General features: G+C 42.1%; 1 protein-coding gene across 3 annotated transcripts in view; it reads right to left on the bottom strand.

Annotated features, from left to right (window-relative positions):
* The window catches only part of PRKD1 (protein kinase D1), a 142,215-nt gene extending 127,056 nt beyond the window's left edge, over positions 1 to 15,159 (bottom strand). The window contains exon 1 of one of the 3 annotated variants that reach the window (XM_086749296.1): positions 14,714 to 15,159. In XM_086749296.1, coding sequence (XP_086605422.1) covers positions 14,714 to 14,905 — 192 coding nt within the window. In that variant the 5' untranslated portion in view covers positions 14,906 to 15,159. Of the gene's footprint in view, positions 1 to 14,025; positions 14,149 to 14,713 lie in introns of those variants that run through there. The other 2 variants (XM_086749297.1, XM_086749298.1) reach the window with 2 other exon arrangements.
* Positions 15,160 to 19,605: the final 4,446 nt, after the last annotated feature.

Below are 19,605 nucleotides of genomic sequence, written 5' to 3'. Positions count from 1 at the left end.
TATTTTATATTAATGATGATTCAGGTAAAAGAATATATGTCCAGCATATGCTTCAGGCCATGTTTTTGTTATTATAAGGATTCCAAACAAATATACATGTACACAGATAACTTTCATAGCTATTTTTCATTAGATGCCCTTCATTTATCGTCCAGCTTTCCCAACGCAAGTCACTGCATGACAGCCTTCAGTACGAAATTTCTAGAGGAATATTTACTTGCAGAATTTTTCCTTCATCTCTTCATTGTTGTGTGATTTTAAAAAAGCACAAGTTGTCATCATGTCTTGACATGAAACTTCAAGAACAGACATTGGATCCTTCATTATGAATGCTCGTTTGTCTGAAGAATTGTTCTCTAAAATATTGTATGGTTCCATTTCTTGTATTACAGCCCTGTATCTGCCTACGTTCCCCTTACCGAAATCCCCATTTTCCAAGCAACAGGAGAAAATTAATTCCAGAATGGAACTTGGTAAAAAAAAACTTGTTTAAAAATTTTATTTCAAAACCAGTTCCAGTAGTTTCTTGGAAAAACTTTAGAAGAATCCACCTAGTTGATGTTTACAGATCTGATAGTTTTCTTACGAATTTCAGCATGCTTCAGGTATTTTTTTGCACAATATTCACAACAGCCCAAATGTATAATGCAATCACAAATATTTGTACAGAGTTGTCCTCATATATAAGCAATACTGCACAAAACATAAAACTAACACTTTATTACACAAAATAAGATAATTAAAAATTAAAATTAGGTGTACTCTAGTCTTGTCTGACTAAGGTATACACACAATATATTATAAAATTAACAAAGCATTAATAATGATCACTATATAATTTACCAAAACTATCATATTAAAACCCTCCTATTAGAAAAGTGTACTGACCTATTTTCAAATGAGTTGTAATCCAATCTAACTACAGTTTTCCAGAGCAGGTGAAGTTGTGTATATACATGCTGAAAGAAATAATTATTATAAATTGTCTTTAAAGTGTTACAGATATTACTTTTTTTTCTGAAAACTCTTGTGTAGATCCTTTATATGATATGTTCATTCACATTTGCCATTATTCATTGCAAAGATTACAATACTTTGTAGCAGAATTTAAAGGTGGTCTGTTATTTTGAGTTTTTGTTGTTGTTCTGGGGGGCTTCTTTTTTTTAAAAAAAAAAAAAAAAAACACAAGTTGTGTTCTGTCTAAAACTGCGTATTGGAACAATACAAAAAAGATGCCAACACATAAATCTGTCATGAGAACAGGCAAGAAAAGTGATCTTGCTCATGTAAGAAAGATGCTAGTTAGTCTTTCACAGGATCTGCCTGTAAGAGCCATAGCCCAGATCCTGAAATGCTAGGAGAGACAGCGTGATGAAAGACATTGAGAATAACTAACTAATTTTCATAGTTCAGCCCCGATCAGGATCAGACTATGCAGTCTCTCTCTCACTACCCCCATCCTCCAAGAGAATAGGGAGAGATAATACAAGGAAAAACGGCTCGAGGTTTGAGATAAGGATATGGAGAAAATCCTTAAAGTTACCGTTATGGGCAAAACAGACTTGACTTGGGGAAAACCATTCATTTATTACTACAAACAGCAGGATAATGAGACAGAGAACAAGATAACCTCCATCCACCCCTCCCTCTTCCCAAGCTTAACATTATCTCTACTACCTTCCCCTCTCCGAGCGGCACAGTAGGGAAGAGGAATGGGGGTTGCAGTCAGTTCATCACACGTTGTTCTACGCCATTGCTTCATGGTCGGGGGAAGAACTCCTCACATTCCTCCCCTGCACCGTTGTGGGGTCCCACCCATACGCCACAGTCCTTCGTGAAACTGCTCCCACATGGGTCATCTCTTCCACGGGGTGCAGTCTCTCCAGAACGGCTGTCCCAGCAGGACCTCCACGGGCCACAGCCTCCTTCAGGCATCCACCTCCCCCGGTGTGGGGTCCTTCACAGGCTCAAAGTGGACCTCTGCTCCTCCATGGACCTCCATGGGCTGTAGGGGGACAACCTGCTCCACCATGGTCGTCACCACAGGCTGCAGGGGAATCTTGGCCAGGAGCAGCATTACTCCTTCCCCTCCTGCTTCACTGACCTTGGCATCTGCAGCCGTTCCTCTCACAAGACAAGTTCTTCACAACAGGCTGGCAGATGCCTCTCAGGATCTCTTCACATCATCCAGCTCATCTCCTCTCCACTTCTTGCAGCCAGGCCAGGCTGAGTCAGGCCCAGTTGGCCACCTGGCAAGAGGCCAGTGGGTGAGGCCTGTAAGGCCCATGAGGCCTGCGCCTCCCCCTCTGCGCCTCTGCCTCCGCTCAGCTTCTTCACATCTTCTCTTCTCTTTTTTTTTTCTGTTTTCCCCTTCTTAAATACGTTATTGCAGAGGCGTTATCACAGAACATTCTGGTACCAATCGGTTCGGCCCTGGCCAGCAGCAGGTCCGCCCTAGGCCCAGCTGAGTCCACTGAACAAAGGGGAGCAACTTCTAGCAGTTTCCTACAGAAGCTACCACCTTAGCCCCCCTCCCCTCACTAAACAAAACCACAACACTAATTTTAAAAGATTCATTAATATTCTGCCAATATTTAAGAATTTACCTGTAACTAAGGAACCTAGAAACAGCTCCTTTAATTTTGTCTGCTGAGGCAAATTAGAAGGCAAAAGAGAAACTAAGGCTGCACAATTATTTGCATCCATTTAAGTGAGTAATAATAAAGCTTGATTTCCAATGGATTTGTCTCATGTTTGTTTGTAAATTGTGATGTAGAATTTTCTACGCTTAAGCCAGTTGAAATGTTCGTCTCCCGTACATATTGTCTGCAACCTAATAAGCCTGAGCTCCAGGACAGTGTACCTTCAGTCAGGCTACTTAACTCCTTGTTCTACCCAGATGTTGGTCTCGGAAAAAACAGAACTACATTCTCTTTGATATTTTTAGTCTTCCATTGAACGTAACTGAACCCAGCCAATAGGGGAAAAAAAGGGAGAGCAGGCGTGGAGGGCAAAGGTGACAGAAAAACGAACACGTAAAGTCTTAAGATTTACAAAACCAAGATCTAGTTTCTTTCAGCGGAGTCCACTCCACCCGCCTGTCATTTGTCCCCATTCCCCGCTGACCCTTCAGAGCAGCTGTGCAGTAACCTGGATCAGGTAACTGATACAGGAATAATTAGATACATGCTGAAGTACCATATACATAATACTCAGTTCAAAAGAAAAACTAAGTGTTCTGAAAACCCAAACATTTACATAGAGAGCAATTATTCTAATCATTATTACATGAAATAATGAGAAATTGAATTATGTCTGAATCAGATGAAAAGGCTGTCCAGATCAAATATCTACGTATGTAGTATATATAGTTAAACAGAATCTCTGACTTACTGAATTGAAAAGTCTTTGCTGGCAAATTTTTAAATACCAAGAAAAATTGTGAGCAGTAGAGAACACTAGAGTAACCTCAGAGAATGGAATTATCTTCACAAATAACAGAAGATTATAATTTGTCTTTTTTAACTTTTTAAATCCTTGTCTATCTTTGTAGAAAATCCAAGCACAAAGATACAAATAACTTAACAACAATTCTATTTCTAGTCTTTCCCTGGAGGCTTAAAAGATATTTTTAAAAAATCCATAAATTATTTTTTAAAAACTATAAATACATAAAGTACTGTGGAAAAATAGTATTTTACATCCAAAAGAAAAAGAAAGACTAAAGGGCATAATAAAGTACACAAGAGAAACTGCAGCTATTTGCATCTTGGTGGAAATTCACTACAAAATAGATAAATGCATTCACATACATAAGCAATTCTTTATACATCCAGAGAAAGAACAAAATATAGATTATTCTAATTTAAAGCTTCATGTATTTTTTAATTGTTGCAGAGCTGGTTGATTATCTAATTCATTATGATCTGAATGCAAATTTTGGAATCAAATTTTTTAAAAGGGAAACAAGGAAGACCCAGGGAACTACAGGCCAAAGAGTATCATCTCTGTGCCTGGCAAGATCACGGAGTAGATACTCCTGGAAACCATGCTAAGGTACATGGAAAATAAGGAGGTGATTGGTGAACAGCAAACATGGCTTCACTAAGGGCAAATCATTCCTAACCAATGTGGTGACCTTCTATGCTGGGGTTACAGCATTAGTGGATAAGGGATGACCAACTGACGTGATTTACCCAGACTTGTGCAAGGCATTTGACACTGTCCCCCATGACATCCTTCTCTCTAAACTGGAGAGATATGGATTTGACGGCTGGACCACTTGGTGGATAAGGAATTGGCTGGATGGTCACACTCAAAGAGTTGCAGGGAACGGCTCAAGTGGGGACTGCTGACGAGTGGAGTTCGTCAGGCGTTGGTATTCAGACCAGCCCTGTTTAACACCTTTGTCAGTGACATGGACAGTGGGATAGAGTGCACCCTCAGCAAGTTCGCCGATGATACCAAGCTGTGTGGTGCACATCTGGAGGGGAGGGATGCCATCCAGAGGGACCTTGACAGGCTGGAGAGGTGGGCCCATGCCAACCTCATGAAGTTCAACCAGGCCAAGTGCAAGGTCCTGCACCTGGGTCAAGGCAATCCTAAGCACAAATACAGGCTGGGCGGAGAATGGATCGAAAGCAGCCCTGAGGAGAAGGACTCGGGTGTGCTGGTGGACGACAAGCTCAAAGTGAGACAGTAATGTGCACTTATAGCCCAGAAGGTCAACTGCATCCTTGGCTGCATCAAAAAAAGTGTGGCCAGCAGGTCGAGGGAGGTGATTCTGCCCCTCTATTCTGCTCTCGTGAGACCCCACCTGGAGTACTGTGTCCAGCTCTGGAGCCCTCAACATAAGAAGGACATGGACCTGCTGTAGCGAGTCCAGAGGAGGGCCGTGAAGACGATCAGAGGGCTGGAGCACCTCTCCTATAAGGACAGGCTGAGAGAGCTGGGGCTGTTCAGGCTGGAAAAGAGAAGGCTCCGGGGAGACCTTCCAGTACCTCAAGGGGGCCTACAGGAAAGATGGGAGAAACTTTTTACTAGGGCCTGTTGTGATAGAACAAGGGGTAACGGTTTTAAAATAGAGGGAGGTAGAGTCAGACAGGCTATAAGGAAGAAATTTTTGACAATGACGGTGGTGGAACACTGGAACAGGTTGCCCAGAGAGGTGGTAAATGCCCCATCCTTGGAAACATTCAAGGCCAGGTTTGACAGGGCCCTGAGCAACCTGATCTGGTTGGAGATGTCCCTGCTTCCTGGAGGGGAGTTGGCTTAGATGACCTTTAAAGGTCCCTTCCAACCCAAACTATTCTATGATTCTATAAAATAACAGCATCTGTCTTGGACTAAAAGAAGTGGAATCATTATTAATCGTTATAAATCTATTTGCAATTATCATGAGGTTCAGTCTCTTTTTTTTAAAAAAAACTCTTGTCCTATTGTTTATCTGTACTCACATAAGCACGATAGCAACATGGCAACTGACATTCAAAATTCACTTTTAATTGAAACATGTTGGGAAAAGAAGGGCATAACAATCAAGCCACACTAGCAAAAGATTTTTACGCATTCCTATTCAAGAAACAGAAATCAAGCTTTGACTTGGCCTTTCTGAAGCCTCTCTCTTGTTATACAATGATTTCTGTTGTTTTCAGAATCTCCCTCTTATACTGCTAAACAGAGGGGAAAAAAATGGTGACATTATTACTCAAAAATTGAGATTTTTAAACACAGAAAATATGTTTCCTAAATTAAAGATAAACAATGAAGCTCCACTCATCAGCAACGGACGAGATACACACAGTATTTTAGTGAGATCCATGAAACAACTTCTTCCTTCAGATCTTTTCCTGAGGCGTCTCCAAATATACTCTAGCAAGTTTTTACATATTAATTAATTACCTCTCAAATAAGGAAGCAGACATTTGCTGACCTTTTAAACTGACCATATTAACTTTTTTGCTCCTAGGCCGTTGTTGAATAAATAGGTCTGATTTTCAGTAGCTTTTAAAGTCTAGAAAATCTTGTTTCACAAAGGGGATTTCATCCTCATTCTCTTATGTAGTTTATACCCCAAAAAAGGGAAACTCGCCAAACTGTCAGTAAAACTGCCACAAATTTGTTTTTCTTTTTGTAAAAAGATAAAAGCATTTACTTCTGGGTAAATCGAGGTATTTAACAGAATTATGTGACCAGTATGAAACAATATGCAAGCTATACAGTACTTTGAATGTTACCAAAATGTTGTTAACATTCTTAAATTTAAGCGTACAATTGCACATACAATTATGCACAATCTGTGCAGGTTAAGATATGTTGAACAATAAACAGCCAATTTTTAGCTTAGACTGTATGCCCTTAGTTTACTCAATGGCTGTCTATCAGACCAGGATATTAACTTCAGATGCCCGAATTACATAGCGTGACCATTTGATAGGAGCTTGTTAAGCAGCATAGCAAAAATGAGCAAAGGAGGAAGGGGAGGGAAAATAAGAAGTAATATAACAAACACTAACTTCAGCTTTACCTTAATGTTGGCCTTCCCTCTAAGTCCTAACAGAAAGCTGGGGTCTAGATAATGTATCATTTTTCCTGTAAAACATCTCTAATATGCACATGTCCACAGTTGAAGACAGATAAATCGAGCACGTCCTCATCAGTTCACTTCTCAAGCAGTATATCATCTTCCTTCCTTGAAAAAATTACACATTGTTCCACTTAAACCAATCTTTGCAGCAGATGGGTATATTATTTCATTTTATCATTTCTTCCTTTCATCTCTGCACAGACCAACCCTTCACCATTCCACAAAGATAGGTAACTCAGCAGGCCCCTCCACTGCATAACAATTTTTTTTTTCTTTCTAATCCATAAGATGTGAGGTCTTTATTTCATATTGAAAGTGCTGGTGGTTTTTACTAAGCATTTTTTCTAACCACAAGTTTCCATGAGGAACTTTGGTGCTTTTGCCCACAACCTAAGACGGATTTCTCATAGTGTTTTCTTCAAAGATACTGCTGCTAAACTGCTGGTTTTAATGCCGAGATATCATTCCACATGGTTTAAGATACGGCATAACAACCAGCTGCCCAGCACCTTGACTGCAAAGGACTGAAGGCAGGGACTTCTTTCCTGTACACCACACAACATGCAACAAGGCTCTATCATAACACAGGCTGCTTAATATCTATTAGGCATTAATGCAACAAACGTACACACATAATCATAACGACTTAAAAGCACTGTTAGTTTTTTCAGCTGTTTCCCACCTGCTTTTTTTGTAGGAATATTTAACTACCAGATATATCTTCTCTGGGCACTCCAGCTTACCCCAGTGAGTGCCCCACCAGCCAAGCACAGAAAGGCATTGCATCAAAAGCCTCCTCTCACAAAGTGGTAAAGCACAATGAACATAACATGTATGGAAAGAAAACCACTCTCAAAGGTGAGGTAAAAAATATGTCAATGAAATGGGGATTTTTTTTTTTATTCTTCTGTAACTAACATACTTTTGGAGTTAAGGAGATATGATAACAAAATTCAGATAGCCTTTCTAGCAGAACCTCTATGATCTACCCTGTATAAGAGACACTGAAGTCTGACACTGAAAACCAAACAAGTATTTTGCTGGAACATACTCTAAAGCAGATTTCAAATTTATCCCAAAACTGACAATTTGACATTATGCAAGAAGCAGATAGTAGCTCCAAAAGACAATTTGAAAGATAAGTCCTCCTCTAAGTGGCAAGAGCCAAACACAAGTCAATTGCTAGCACTGACTAAAGACACACATACAGCCACACTATTGTATGGGGAGGATTAATCAAATATTTTTAGAGAACAGATCACCTACACTTTGGATAAACAGTCGGGAGAGAGATTTTATTTATATACTTAATTGCATCTGTGTAACTGCAGCCATATTATATAATGTCAACACAAACCTGTCTGATGTCAACCAGAGGGCAAAGTCAAGAGGTTAGTGATGGCCTGCACCCCTGCAGAGAAGTAATTTTAAAAAACCTAAAAACAATGCATGTGCTTATCACAGATTGCTTGAGATAGACAACCCTCAGTCTCACTATACTTGATTTGCCTTTAACGGTTTTAATTTTTAATTTCACATAGTCATATCTTAAAAATTCCACAGATGTCCTTAAAATAATTGCTAGCATAGTCACTAAAACAAAAAAGCAAAGGTAGATTTGGCAAAAGTTTTTAATTGAAGTAGTTTAATATACAAAATACAGTAAAAATAAGAAACCAAAAGAAACAACATGCAGATTTCAAGAAGCATGCTTGTTTCCTTGCAGGTAACCACAACACACGTGGTAACCATACAATCAGATTTCTCTAAACAGAGATTTTTTTTTTAAAAAAAAAAAAAGTAGATAAGAAGAGCAAATAGTTTTGGATGCTTGCAAGGAATTTCCGGAAATCATGGGAAAATACCTGTGGCCAAAGTCTGCACAAATCCACACAGGGATTTGGCACATACCGGGTGTTTCACACGTAATCCACAGCACAGATCACCTGCGCACCAGCAGGAAACCCACTGCACCTTCAGGACGCACTGGGCTTACTGTGCGTTCTCAGGTCATCCGTGTGGCTTATGCCCAGCAAGTCTGGTATCGGACAGACAGTCAGGTTGTGGGTATTTCACATTCACTGATCACACTACATCCACACACACATTTCTGTCTGAGAAATGTTGCAACTTCATTAGTAAATTCCATCCTTTCTCTGGCAATAGAGCTTCATCTCATTGGCAATGAGAGAAGCATCTCCTTATTCATCTTCAACATTTTTTGAATCGTTACGGAAATTATGTATTTCCTGGGGGAATCATCAGTAGGACTACCACAAGATCAACATAAGACTCCTTTTAAAATTCCTTTAAAATGCCAACTGCTTTGGTTACAAGCCTGTCCTCTAGGGAAAGCTCCATCTTATTTCCTATTCTATGAGAATTAATTCAATAGCCTTTAATCTTTGGCAAGGAATTTCTCAAATGCTCTAGATAAGTTTGTGGCAGTAGACCAATTTTCCTCATCTGGATCAGTGACAGGATAGATAACAAAGTTAGCATTTCTTAAAAAAAAAACAGTTTCTTTAAACAAATTTAGACTGACTCCCTTTCATCTAAGGTATGCTTTTCCTAGTGTTTTCTCACATCTACAAACTAATGTTGTGTATACTGACTTAGTTTCCAGGGCGGAGAATAATAAATGTAAAGTCAATAAAAGATTAAACTGTAAACATCGAAAGTCTCACTTGAGTTTATAACAGTGAAATTATCAGAAAAGTACTTTTACTTTGGAATATGTTTATATGCACAATGACAAGGCATCTTGCGCTCCTCAAATGAAATCTTACAACTTTGCAACAACACAGGCAGAAGGAAGCGTTCCATGCAGGGAAAGACTCACTTTAGGGAAGGAAGTTTAACATTTTGTTACCAGTGTACACCAGTTAAGGACACCATGAGAATGTAACTTGAACAGATAAACAGCACATCTGTACTAACTTTTCCAGAACACATGAAGACTGCAACTACAGCCAAAAATGTAGTGAATATATGAAATGTCTACATTCCTGTGTTTGATCGAAGGTATCTATGAGTTTTGGTCAGCACGGTAAAAACCTGTCACAGTTTCTCCGTTTATCTTGAGGCTAAAAATCTTCCTTTCTAGTATACTATTTACCCTGACTCTAAAGGAAAGTATTTCATTACCACCAGGCTCTTGCTTATTTTAGGAGTTTGCAGATTTTGGGGAAAAGAAAAAAAAAAGGAAAAAAAAAATACATGATCCATATAAACAAATCCCATATGTTCTCCATAGCTGTTTGAAATGCTTGCATAAAAGGTTAACCATATTTTCATGTCAATCTTTAGAAAAGCTCAGACCACAGGTTTAGAGATTCCAGCCTGAGAAAACAAACCTAAGCTTATTTTTGTTTTCCTGCATTGTTTATTTAAGTTAGATTTCCCTTACCAAGGACAACAAGAAGCACAAGTGGATGCATACTGTTCCTGATTGTGTTTAGTTTGATTCCCAGGGACAGATTAGGTACAAGAATACTTTAAAAAGGCTCTTGGTTTGACTTGTGACAACTCTTCTAATTCAACACTGAATTACACACATAAAGACAAACCTGGGCACAGTACAGCTGCAGTACACCACTTGAACCACAGTTTTATTACTTTTCTTTCTGTCTTTTACCATTCCCGAAATGGCCTACTTTCTGTTTTATTATTACCTTTTTTCTTCTCCTACTCTGAAATTTCAGAATTATCCAAGTCAGTGAACCATCTACAACATCACTTTTAAAAATCAGTCTAAACTACACACGGTCTACGTAGACCAAATTTTGTTTCATCTGTTTCAGGGGAAATTTTGTTTCTTGTATTTGTTGCCTGTGTTTCCTATTGCGCACAACTTCTCTGCCTTCAAATGCTGAAGGCCTAGCCAACATCTGATCTTAATCGCTGACTTAAGGGCTACTTTATAAAACCCACATTCTCAAGTCAAATAATGTTGCATCATATACTTACTTGAGAACCACTACAGTAGCCCAGCACATCATATGTGATACGATAACAACAACAAAGAAATTAAACAAACAGAAAATATAAATAGTAGTTAGTTTCTCCTTTGTATTAAAATCACATGAATCTGTATAAAAATTTGTATAAAGATTCCTTCCTTTGTCTTTTGCTAGTAAAAAGTCTTTGGTAACATGGTCATTCTAGACAATTAAAAATAAGCCACGTCTCTACTTAGTACGCTCTGCATCACACTTTCACCCTAAAGAAGTGGTTCTATTGTGTGCAGCAAAAGCAAAATTGCAATAATTCAAACTATTTATCTTCAGAAAACAAAGACTGTATTTTACAATATCCTCCTACTGTTCTTGTGGGGAGTCAGCCTAGAAGTCAAACACTGATACACATTTTGCAGTCGATCCTCATTTCTTGTCAACCGCGTCATCATTTAAATGCTAAAATTCCACTTCAGCTGAAGAAAAAACAACACCACATGAACAAGTCTCAAGGTTTTGATGTCACTAAGAAAGACAAACAAACCACACAAACTCAAAGGAATCAAATTTCATTGTCTTCAGAGAGCAGTCCTTAACAGATTTAAACGTGTTTGAATTTACGCCTGAAACTGGTACGTACCATTTCATTTTCAGATTTGTTATGAAAATTTCCATACAACTCTCTCAGGATGAAACTCCTGAAAGAATGTCTCTCATGGACAACAGAAAAAAAGGTACACTTTGCTCATTCCATTTTTGAAATCATATACATTAGATTATTAATGTAATTATCCTCTCTATCAAAATTAGAAAACCTAACCTTCACACTTCAGATGCTGTTTAAAGTCCACTAGTGTAAATATATGCAAATACATGTTTATATCTAAATATAAACTGCTAAATTATACATAGCAATAACAGTTCTATATATGCATGCAGATGTTATTATTTATATATAAAACCACCATATAAAGATATAGAGATATGGTGGGTTTATAGATATACGCACACACGCATATATAAATATATATATACACACAGAACCCCTCTACATTAACATATCCTACTCAGGCCTGTATATGCTCCACTCTTTACACTTTGACAAGCTTAGTTCAATTTAACATAAATTTTGAGCAGCACTAAATTAAGTTGGTGTATAAATCTGTACAGAATAAGGGTCACAAATATCTTGACTAAGGTATACCCACATTACCGTGGAAGAGGCTCTCTATAAATAGATGATCTGACACTGATACTGAAGAGAATTCAGCACAACCCTAAAAATAAAAGTCGTGTACAAGAGGAGTGTTTAAATATTTAACAGCACACCACAGAGACAGAGTTGATTTTAGCAGTCTAACAGGTAAAGAGAAAAACAAAATTACATTTTCTCATCCTTATACAGTCCAGACCAAACAGAGACATTGGGACAAGGTCCAGAGGAGGGCCACGAAGATGATAAAAGGGCTGGAGCACCTCTCTTATGAGGACAGGCTGAGAGAGTTGGGGCTGTTCAGCCTGCAGAAGAGGAGGCTTCGGGGAGACCTGATAGCGGTCTTCCAGTACCTCAAGGGGGCCTACAGGAAAGACAAGGAAAGGCCGTTTAGTAGGGCCTGTTGCAATAGGACGAGGGGTAATGGTTTTAAAATAGAGGGAGGTAGATTTAGATTAGAAATTAGGAAAAAATTTTTTACGATGAAGGTTATAGAACACTGGAACAGGTTGCCCAGAAAGGTGGTGGAGGCCCCATCCCTGGAAACGTTCAAGGCCAGGCTGGATGAGGCTCTGAGCAACCTGACCTAGTCAGGGATGTCCCTGCTCCTTGCAGGGGGGTTGGACTAGATGACCTTTGAAGGTCCCTTCCAACCCTAACCATTCTATGATTCTATGACAAAATTGTTACCTGGTAGGCCACTACTTTACAGACCCAGAGAAACTTGACAATAGTGGGAGATTTCAATAAAACATTCTTTACAGTATAGTCTCCTGCTTGATTGTGATAATATATTTTTTTTAAATAAGAAAAATTTTAGTAAGACAATCATGAATCTACAACACACAAAACGTTACCTCATAACAGTTCTAGATACCAATTTTTTTTTTTTTTTTTTAAGACGGTTTCTGCCGACTAACCTTCTATATGCAAACCATCCGGTTACGTATAGTGACATGACATGCGTTAGTCAAGACATGTATACAGACATACTTGCAGGTTTAAGCTTAAAACAAAGATTCTGAGGACTACATAACATGCAAACTAATCTGTAGAATGGAGGAGGAAGAGGCCACCACCTGAAAAGAAAAAGAAAAAAAAAAAAAACAAAACCAAACCCTAAAGCCTATCTTTCTTCCAATTACTCCCTTCTTTAAGGCACTTCCTTCTCAACAGCAGACATTTGGGCTCTGACAAACTATGACTAGAAGAAAATTCCTCATTCAAGAGTGCTCTGTAGACAAACAGCTAAATGACTCTCTCTTTTATATAGTCAGGAAACTGCAACAAATTAAAGTGTTCAAAATTTTTATGTCAGAACTTACCCAAATAAGTCTGACTCTTTGAGCACAAGCAAACACATTTAGTTTTCTTTAGACAATGGAACATTGTTAGGAAATTAGGATTGGACTCAAATTTATGGTAAACGCATGAAGTTAATAAACTACTCAAGCACAAAAATATAAACAATGTATGCAACATTTTCATTATTACTAGCACAATAACTTATGAATGGGGAAATATTAAAAGTATTTAAGTTGTGTCTGGCATATATGTGACCAAGTGACAAGTTTTGGCCTAGCTTTGAAAGCAAATATGGTAATATTGAACAAAAGGATACGTCTTTCTTCAGCACTGAATTTAATAAAACAAGTAACCATTTCTTAAACTAAGAAAACCACAAAACTTAGAAATGAAGATGCGCGTTTCATACTGTTTTTAAAAACATTTCATTAGGTGCTCTTCAAGGAAAGGAAACTCCACTACTTTGTGAAGTTCAGGTGATGGCCTCAGACATTAAGAAAAGCTTTCAACTTAAAAAAAAAATATTCCCTGCCTAAAATTATTTTACATCAGTAAAAACAAGGGGAATGAAATCCCACAACTTTTCCCATTATAACCGTCCTGGATATTTAGGGTTTTTTTTAATCCCTATGATTATAGTATCATTGTGATGCTTTTATGCGAGTCTTCCACACAACATTGATCAAGTAAAACTTTATTTCCGTAGACATGACTGTTAGAACACAGAAATCGGAAAAGGCAAAGGACGGCGAAGGACCAGACGCAAGCGAGGGGGGGTTTTAGCGTCCTGCGTGAGTTTTACCGGACCTCTGCCCAACCCTGCCCAGCGATGCTGCCGTTTCAGCGGAGCGGCGGCCAGTGCCGCCCCCGCCGGCGGTGCCACCTTCGCTTCCCGGAGTCACCGCCACTCCCCGCCTCCCCGTGGGACCGACCCCACCGCCGCCCGCGACTCGCTCCCCCCCCACCTGCCAGCTCCTAGGGCTGGCACCCAGTGCCACAGGCCCCTCTTCCCCCCGCGGCCGGGCACCGTGGCAGGGGCGGGCAGGAGAAGGGGGCGCGGGGGCGACCCCTGGCCCACGGCCCCGCCGCGGGGGAAGGCGTGCGAAGCGCTGCGCGCCACTCTGAATCCTGGGCTCTCGGGGTTGGTTTTTCCTTGTTGCTCTTTGTTTTTTTTTTTTTTAGTGGAAAGTTTTCTCTCCCAGCAGAGGCCGGGACAAGGCGCAAACTGCCCCAGGGCGCCGCGCTGCCATCACAGCTGACAGGTTTCTGCCTCCCCCCCGCCACCTCCTTCCGCAGCATTAAAAAGCAGGCAGACAGATCCGGCTGGGGGTTGTTTTTAACAACAGCTATCGGCACAGCGAATTCCATCCATCGCCAACAAAACAAAAGTCAAGCTCGCAGGCGAGCATCCCGCACGGAGCCTCCTCGGCACCGGGGCCGGCGGAGGAAGCGCGAGGGGCCGGGGCGAGGGCAGCAGGGCAGGCGGCAGAGGAGGGAGGAGAGGCGCAGAAAAGTTGCGATCGGTCTCCTCAGAACCGGAGCCGAGCCGCCGGGAGGCCGGGGAGAGGAAAGTTCACGGACACCAGCAGCGGCAGAGAGTCCAGGGGACAGCGGGAGGGGCCTCGGCTGGGGATGAGGGGGGTCTCTTCTTACCTTCTGGTCGACGATGGAGCAAGCCATTTCCCGGACGTGGGCGAGGCTGAGGTCCCCCGAGGAGTCCTGCAGCAGCAGCACCGGCTCCCGGCTCAGCCCGATCTGGAGGTGGAAGGCGACGCCGCCGCCGGCAGCAGCAGCCCCCGGCGGCGGCAGCGGGCTGGGCGGCCGGATCAGCGGAGGGGCGCTCATCGAAAACTTCCCGCCGGAGCCGCCGCCGGAGCCGAGGGGGTCAGGGACGGAGAAGGGGGAGGCAGGCGCCGCCGTGAAAAGTTTGCGGCCGCCTCGGAGGCGCCGGGCGAGTTTCCCCCGCGAAGTTTCAGGAAAGTCCCGCCGAGCTCCTCCCGGGTGAAAATGGCGAGGGGGGGCGGGCGGAGGACCGGGGAGGATGCAGACAGGAAAAGGCGGCGAGAGAGACGCGCAGGGCGAGGGGGGGGAGCCCGACCCAGCGCCGCCGAGGTGGTGCCGCCGCTCCGGCTGTTGGCGCTGTGTGCGGCGCGGGGGCGGGACGCGCCGCGCCCTCCGCCGGGACGAGCCCGCCGCCCGGCTGGGCCGGGCCGGGCCGGGCCGCGCCGCGCCGCGCCGCTCCGCCACCAAACGGCGGCCGCGTCCCGACAGGCGGCAGGGGCAGAGCTTGGCGCCGCGGCCCCCTGGCCGCCCAGCCCACGCAGGGCAGCCCGGTTCCCCCACAGCGGCGGGGCTTCACCTCAGGTCTCCCCGCCCGGCCCGGTCAGTGGGCTGCGGCGCTGGGGAGGGGAGAGCCTCCCCTTCCCCGGTCACCCGCGCTGGGCAGCGCCTCAGAGCCGCCTTCATCCCGCCTCGGCCGGTCCCCTGCGCTCTCCCGGGCCGCAGGTGAAGGCGAATCCCGAGGAGAGGGTCGGGGCTCTCCCTGCCCGGCAGGCAGCACGGGTGGCGGGAAGGAGCGGCAGGGCAGCAGGAGCTCCCGCCTGGCCCCGACTCCTCTGGGCCGCTCCGGTCAGCACCCTTGGGTTTGGGGGAAGAAACAAGGGACAGCTCGCACCCTCCTCTCCTCTAAACCAGCTTCCTGTTTCAGGTGCGGTCAGTGCTAAGGAGGAGCTCCCTGCCACTTAAAGCAAGGATGAGTAACTCTTCCCAGCTCTCGGGATCGGTGCAAGACCCATCCGTTCGCCCAAGCAGGACTGATGGCAGGCAACGTTTCGTCTAAAAAAAAAACATCCCTAGTCTCCACTTGGATATCTGTGAAGGCAACGGAAACGTGAACTGTAAATATTTTAGGTACCAACGGAGAAACTCTTAAGCTATATGTATATATGGCACCTGTAAGGATAGCAGTACTAAATGTATGTTTGCAAGTACAGTGGATGATCAAATTTGCGACCTATTTCTTTACAAACTGCTTTTTTGACCAAATGTACAGTTGCAGCATTGTTTCATGGTCATCAGCCGTCTTACTAGGACCCCTTTTACTATTGTCAGCTTGTTTCCCACCTGGGATTTCCATGCACACAGCACCTTACTGTCTATATAATTTTTGAATCCATTTATTCTTTGGTGAATTTTCTTTTGAAATTATTGCATTTTAATCTGCATCTTCTACAGAGTACCAAACCTGCCAAAAATGTTGGCACTCTAGGGTGAGATGATTGCTAGTCCCACTTAGTAGGCTTTTTCTTATCACAATAGGAGCGACAATCATCTTCAACCATATTCTTTGGCTTTGCTTTTGAAAATCATACTTAATTTTGCTGTTGTCTGCAGTATCTCCTTAGGAAGGAAGCAGTTTCAGTACAGTAGTGTACCCTGGCTATGCTGGTTAGCATTGTGTAGCATGTTTCCTAACAGGTCCCTGTATACTAGACATTTTGGTGCTTGAATATTTTGGACCATGCATATTTATACTCCTAAGTCAAAGCCTGCTGAGGCATTATAACTACTGCAAGCTTCCCATGATGCTGTGGCCCAGCCAGCTGTCCTGTATAGGAGCCAGCACAGGACGACGCTGAGGTCCACATCTGACTCTGTCACAAGAAGGGCATGTGAGGTCTAGGTGCCATCCCTGAATGGTTGTCATGAGTTCAAATGCAAGGGAAAGGCCAGAGCCACATCAAGTAGCCGATAGTAGGTTGTTTTTTTTTTCCAAGCACTGTAGTTCCTACTTCTCCCCTGTTGAAAGATGCATACTAGAAGATCCTGCAGCCTTGCTTCATTGTTCAGGTGATCCTTGAATGCAGTAAAGTGTCCTAAGTGTCATCAGCTACTTTGAGAGTGCCTCTTCCTTACAGCTCACTGTGGCAAGAGCAGATGTGGCTCTGATGGCAACAGGGGTGGTGAGTTGTCCCCCTCTCTCCTGCGCTTGCCATATTTAATTATAGGGTCACATAATTGAGCATTTCATAACATGAGTCACATTATGGCATTTGCTTTTAAGGGAAAGAGAGGGAAAATGACAGCTGTATATGACCTTAGCTACTGTGTTACAGCTCTTCTGCAACTCTTAAAATAACCAAAGAGGAGAGGTAGCAGCAGCAATGCTGAGAACTATATATCCTCAGTTTTCTCATCTATGTGAAGTCTAGCATTATAGCTCACAGATAAACTCACCCACAGATCCACATCCTCTGTGCAGACATGAGCACAAGTTTTTCTTCAAAAAGGAAGATTACAGTACTTTTAAAAAGGTGTGGGTTGCTGAGTCGTTTGATAAGTGTATCAGCCATGTTGCCACCTTTGTAATTGGAATAGGTGAGGACAGGACTTCAGCACTGTGTCAGCCAGTCATATACAAATGCTATTTAAAAAAGGATTTGGTGAAATCACGTGACTTGATCCTGAGTACAACCTGGCCTGTTGTACTGACTGAAATGTCACCTATTTCATGATCCTTCCAGATGGGAGAATTATTACGCTGATGACGGGGAGGGGAAAAGACTGTCCATAGCACTCTGTTCTCTTCCCTGTGACCTGATACAGTGTGGGTGCCTGGTTGAGCCAATCTGTACGTGCACAGTTGGAAAAACCTCTGGAAGTTTAGATTTCACTGTACCTCTACAGATCAGTTAAGCAGTACATGAGCCACCATGTGAACTTGCAGGAGGGAAAAAAATGAGTTTGCCACACATGGCTACACAGTTAGTACATCCAGCTACATACAGGAAGAGGGCAATCAGCAGAGGATGTCACTGTAACATCACATTATGAAAACCTTGCCAGCTGCCCCCAAGACACAGTTGCTGTAATGTTACTTCTAATTACTCTGTATCATGACAATATGAAGGGTGAGTAGTGGTCTGTATATGTTCTCATGTATTGTATACTTGACCCTTCACTGAAACTGTTATCTTTCTTCTTTTCTTTCAGCTTATTACATTTCATAGGCAGAATTCTTTTCTATTTGTTGGAAGTAAGAATCATCGCCGTTATCAAGTCTTTATTGCTTTCTGCTTTTCTCCATCTGTGATTTAACTGGTCCTTTTTTAACAACCAGCTATCCATTTATCTTTCTGCTCTTTAAGACAAGCAATTTTATGGTGCATATGTTTTAATTTAAAAAATGTAAGACCAAACACCTAGGAAAGAATAATGCAGGATATGCCTAAACAACGGAGAATATTCTGTAAGGCAGTTTTCTTTGACACAGATGGTGTTAGTTTTTAGGCCAAAGTTGTCAACCTAAAATTTAGTTCCAATATGTTTACATAGAGAGTAGAACAGAGGTGATTATGATGAGATGATTACTGCTGGTTTTGTGAGACAGATAGTGGAATATCATATCCAGTTCTGGGATCAGCATCATAGGTTGCTTGGCAGTATACTCAATAGAACAGTGTATCTTGGCACGGGGAAAATAATAGGACTGAAGCAGAGAAAGAAGGAAGAAGCAGCAATGTCTGGAAGCTAGATAGAAAGTGAGACTGGAAGTAAAGCTCAAATTTTAACTGTGAGAATGATTAGTCATTAAAATGAATAAGAAAAAAAAAGTGACAGATAACATTTTTTTAATGCTTTCAAATTCAGATTGATAATTTACTTGCATGCAAGCTTTTGGACTCACTGTAGTCGCAACTTCTTTGTTTCCCAAGGTCAGAGTGGACGATAATGGACCTTGTCCCTTAGTTGTATTCTTAATGGCATCCAAAAAAGGCAGGCAGATTTCTTTGAGTGATGACAGCAAATCCAAGGATGTAAAGATAGTAATCTTTCTTTCTACCTTGAAATAAATGTATCTTTTCTACCTCAGAAGGAAGGCATCATCTGTTCAGGAAGAAAGTGAGTTGGCATAAACCCTTTATTCCTTAGGTCACTTCTACTTGTTCACCTCTGCTGGACTCTGTAGGCTGTTCCACACAGAGCAGGAGCCTGTGGAACAGGGTCTTCTCCAAGCCACTGGTGAGGACAACAACAGCTTTTCATCCTTGAAAATTTACCTGCTCAACCTGCAACAACAGATTAAGTGTAAAAGTATGCAAAGACACTGTTGCTGAATCAGACCATTACCATTTTTGCATTCTACCACTAATTTTTTTCTGTTCCCCTTGTCTCATCCATTCTTGAACTACACACATTTCCAACCTTACTGCTTTGATCCCATTGCCATTTTTTTCAACTAGTCCAGCTTCTTGACATATCGACTTTCATCCAGAGCGCAGCCCATTATAAGCTCCAGATCCTTTTCTGCTAAGTAATTATCTTGTTCCTATTTCAGTGTATCTGAAGTTGATTATTCCTGCACAAGCATCCTTCATTACACGTCTGTTATAGAAACCTCTCCTGTTTTTCCATGCCATTACACCAATTTGTCGAGATCATTTGAACTTGAATGACAAGTGCTTCCATGGTATTTGCAGTCCATCTTCTTTTTGTATAATCCACAGGTTTAAAAGCTATAGTCAATATTCAGGTAATTAGTAAAG

The sequence above is a fragment of the Chlamydotis macqueenii genome, chromosome 5, assembly GCF_036417535.1.
Source record: "Chlamydotis macqueenii isolate bChlMac1 chromosome 5, bChlMac1.mat, whole genome shotgun sequence".
Lineage (NCBI taxonomy): Eukaryota > Metazoa > Chordata > Aves > Otidiformes > Otididae > Chlamydotis > Chlamydotis macqueenii.
Note: the sequence above shows the minus strand (reverse complement) of the source record. Positions and strands in the feature narration are given on the sequence as shown.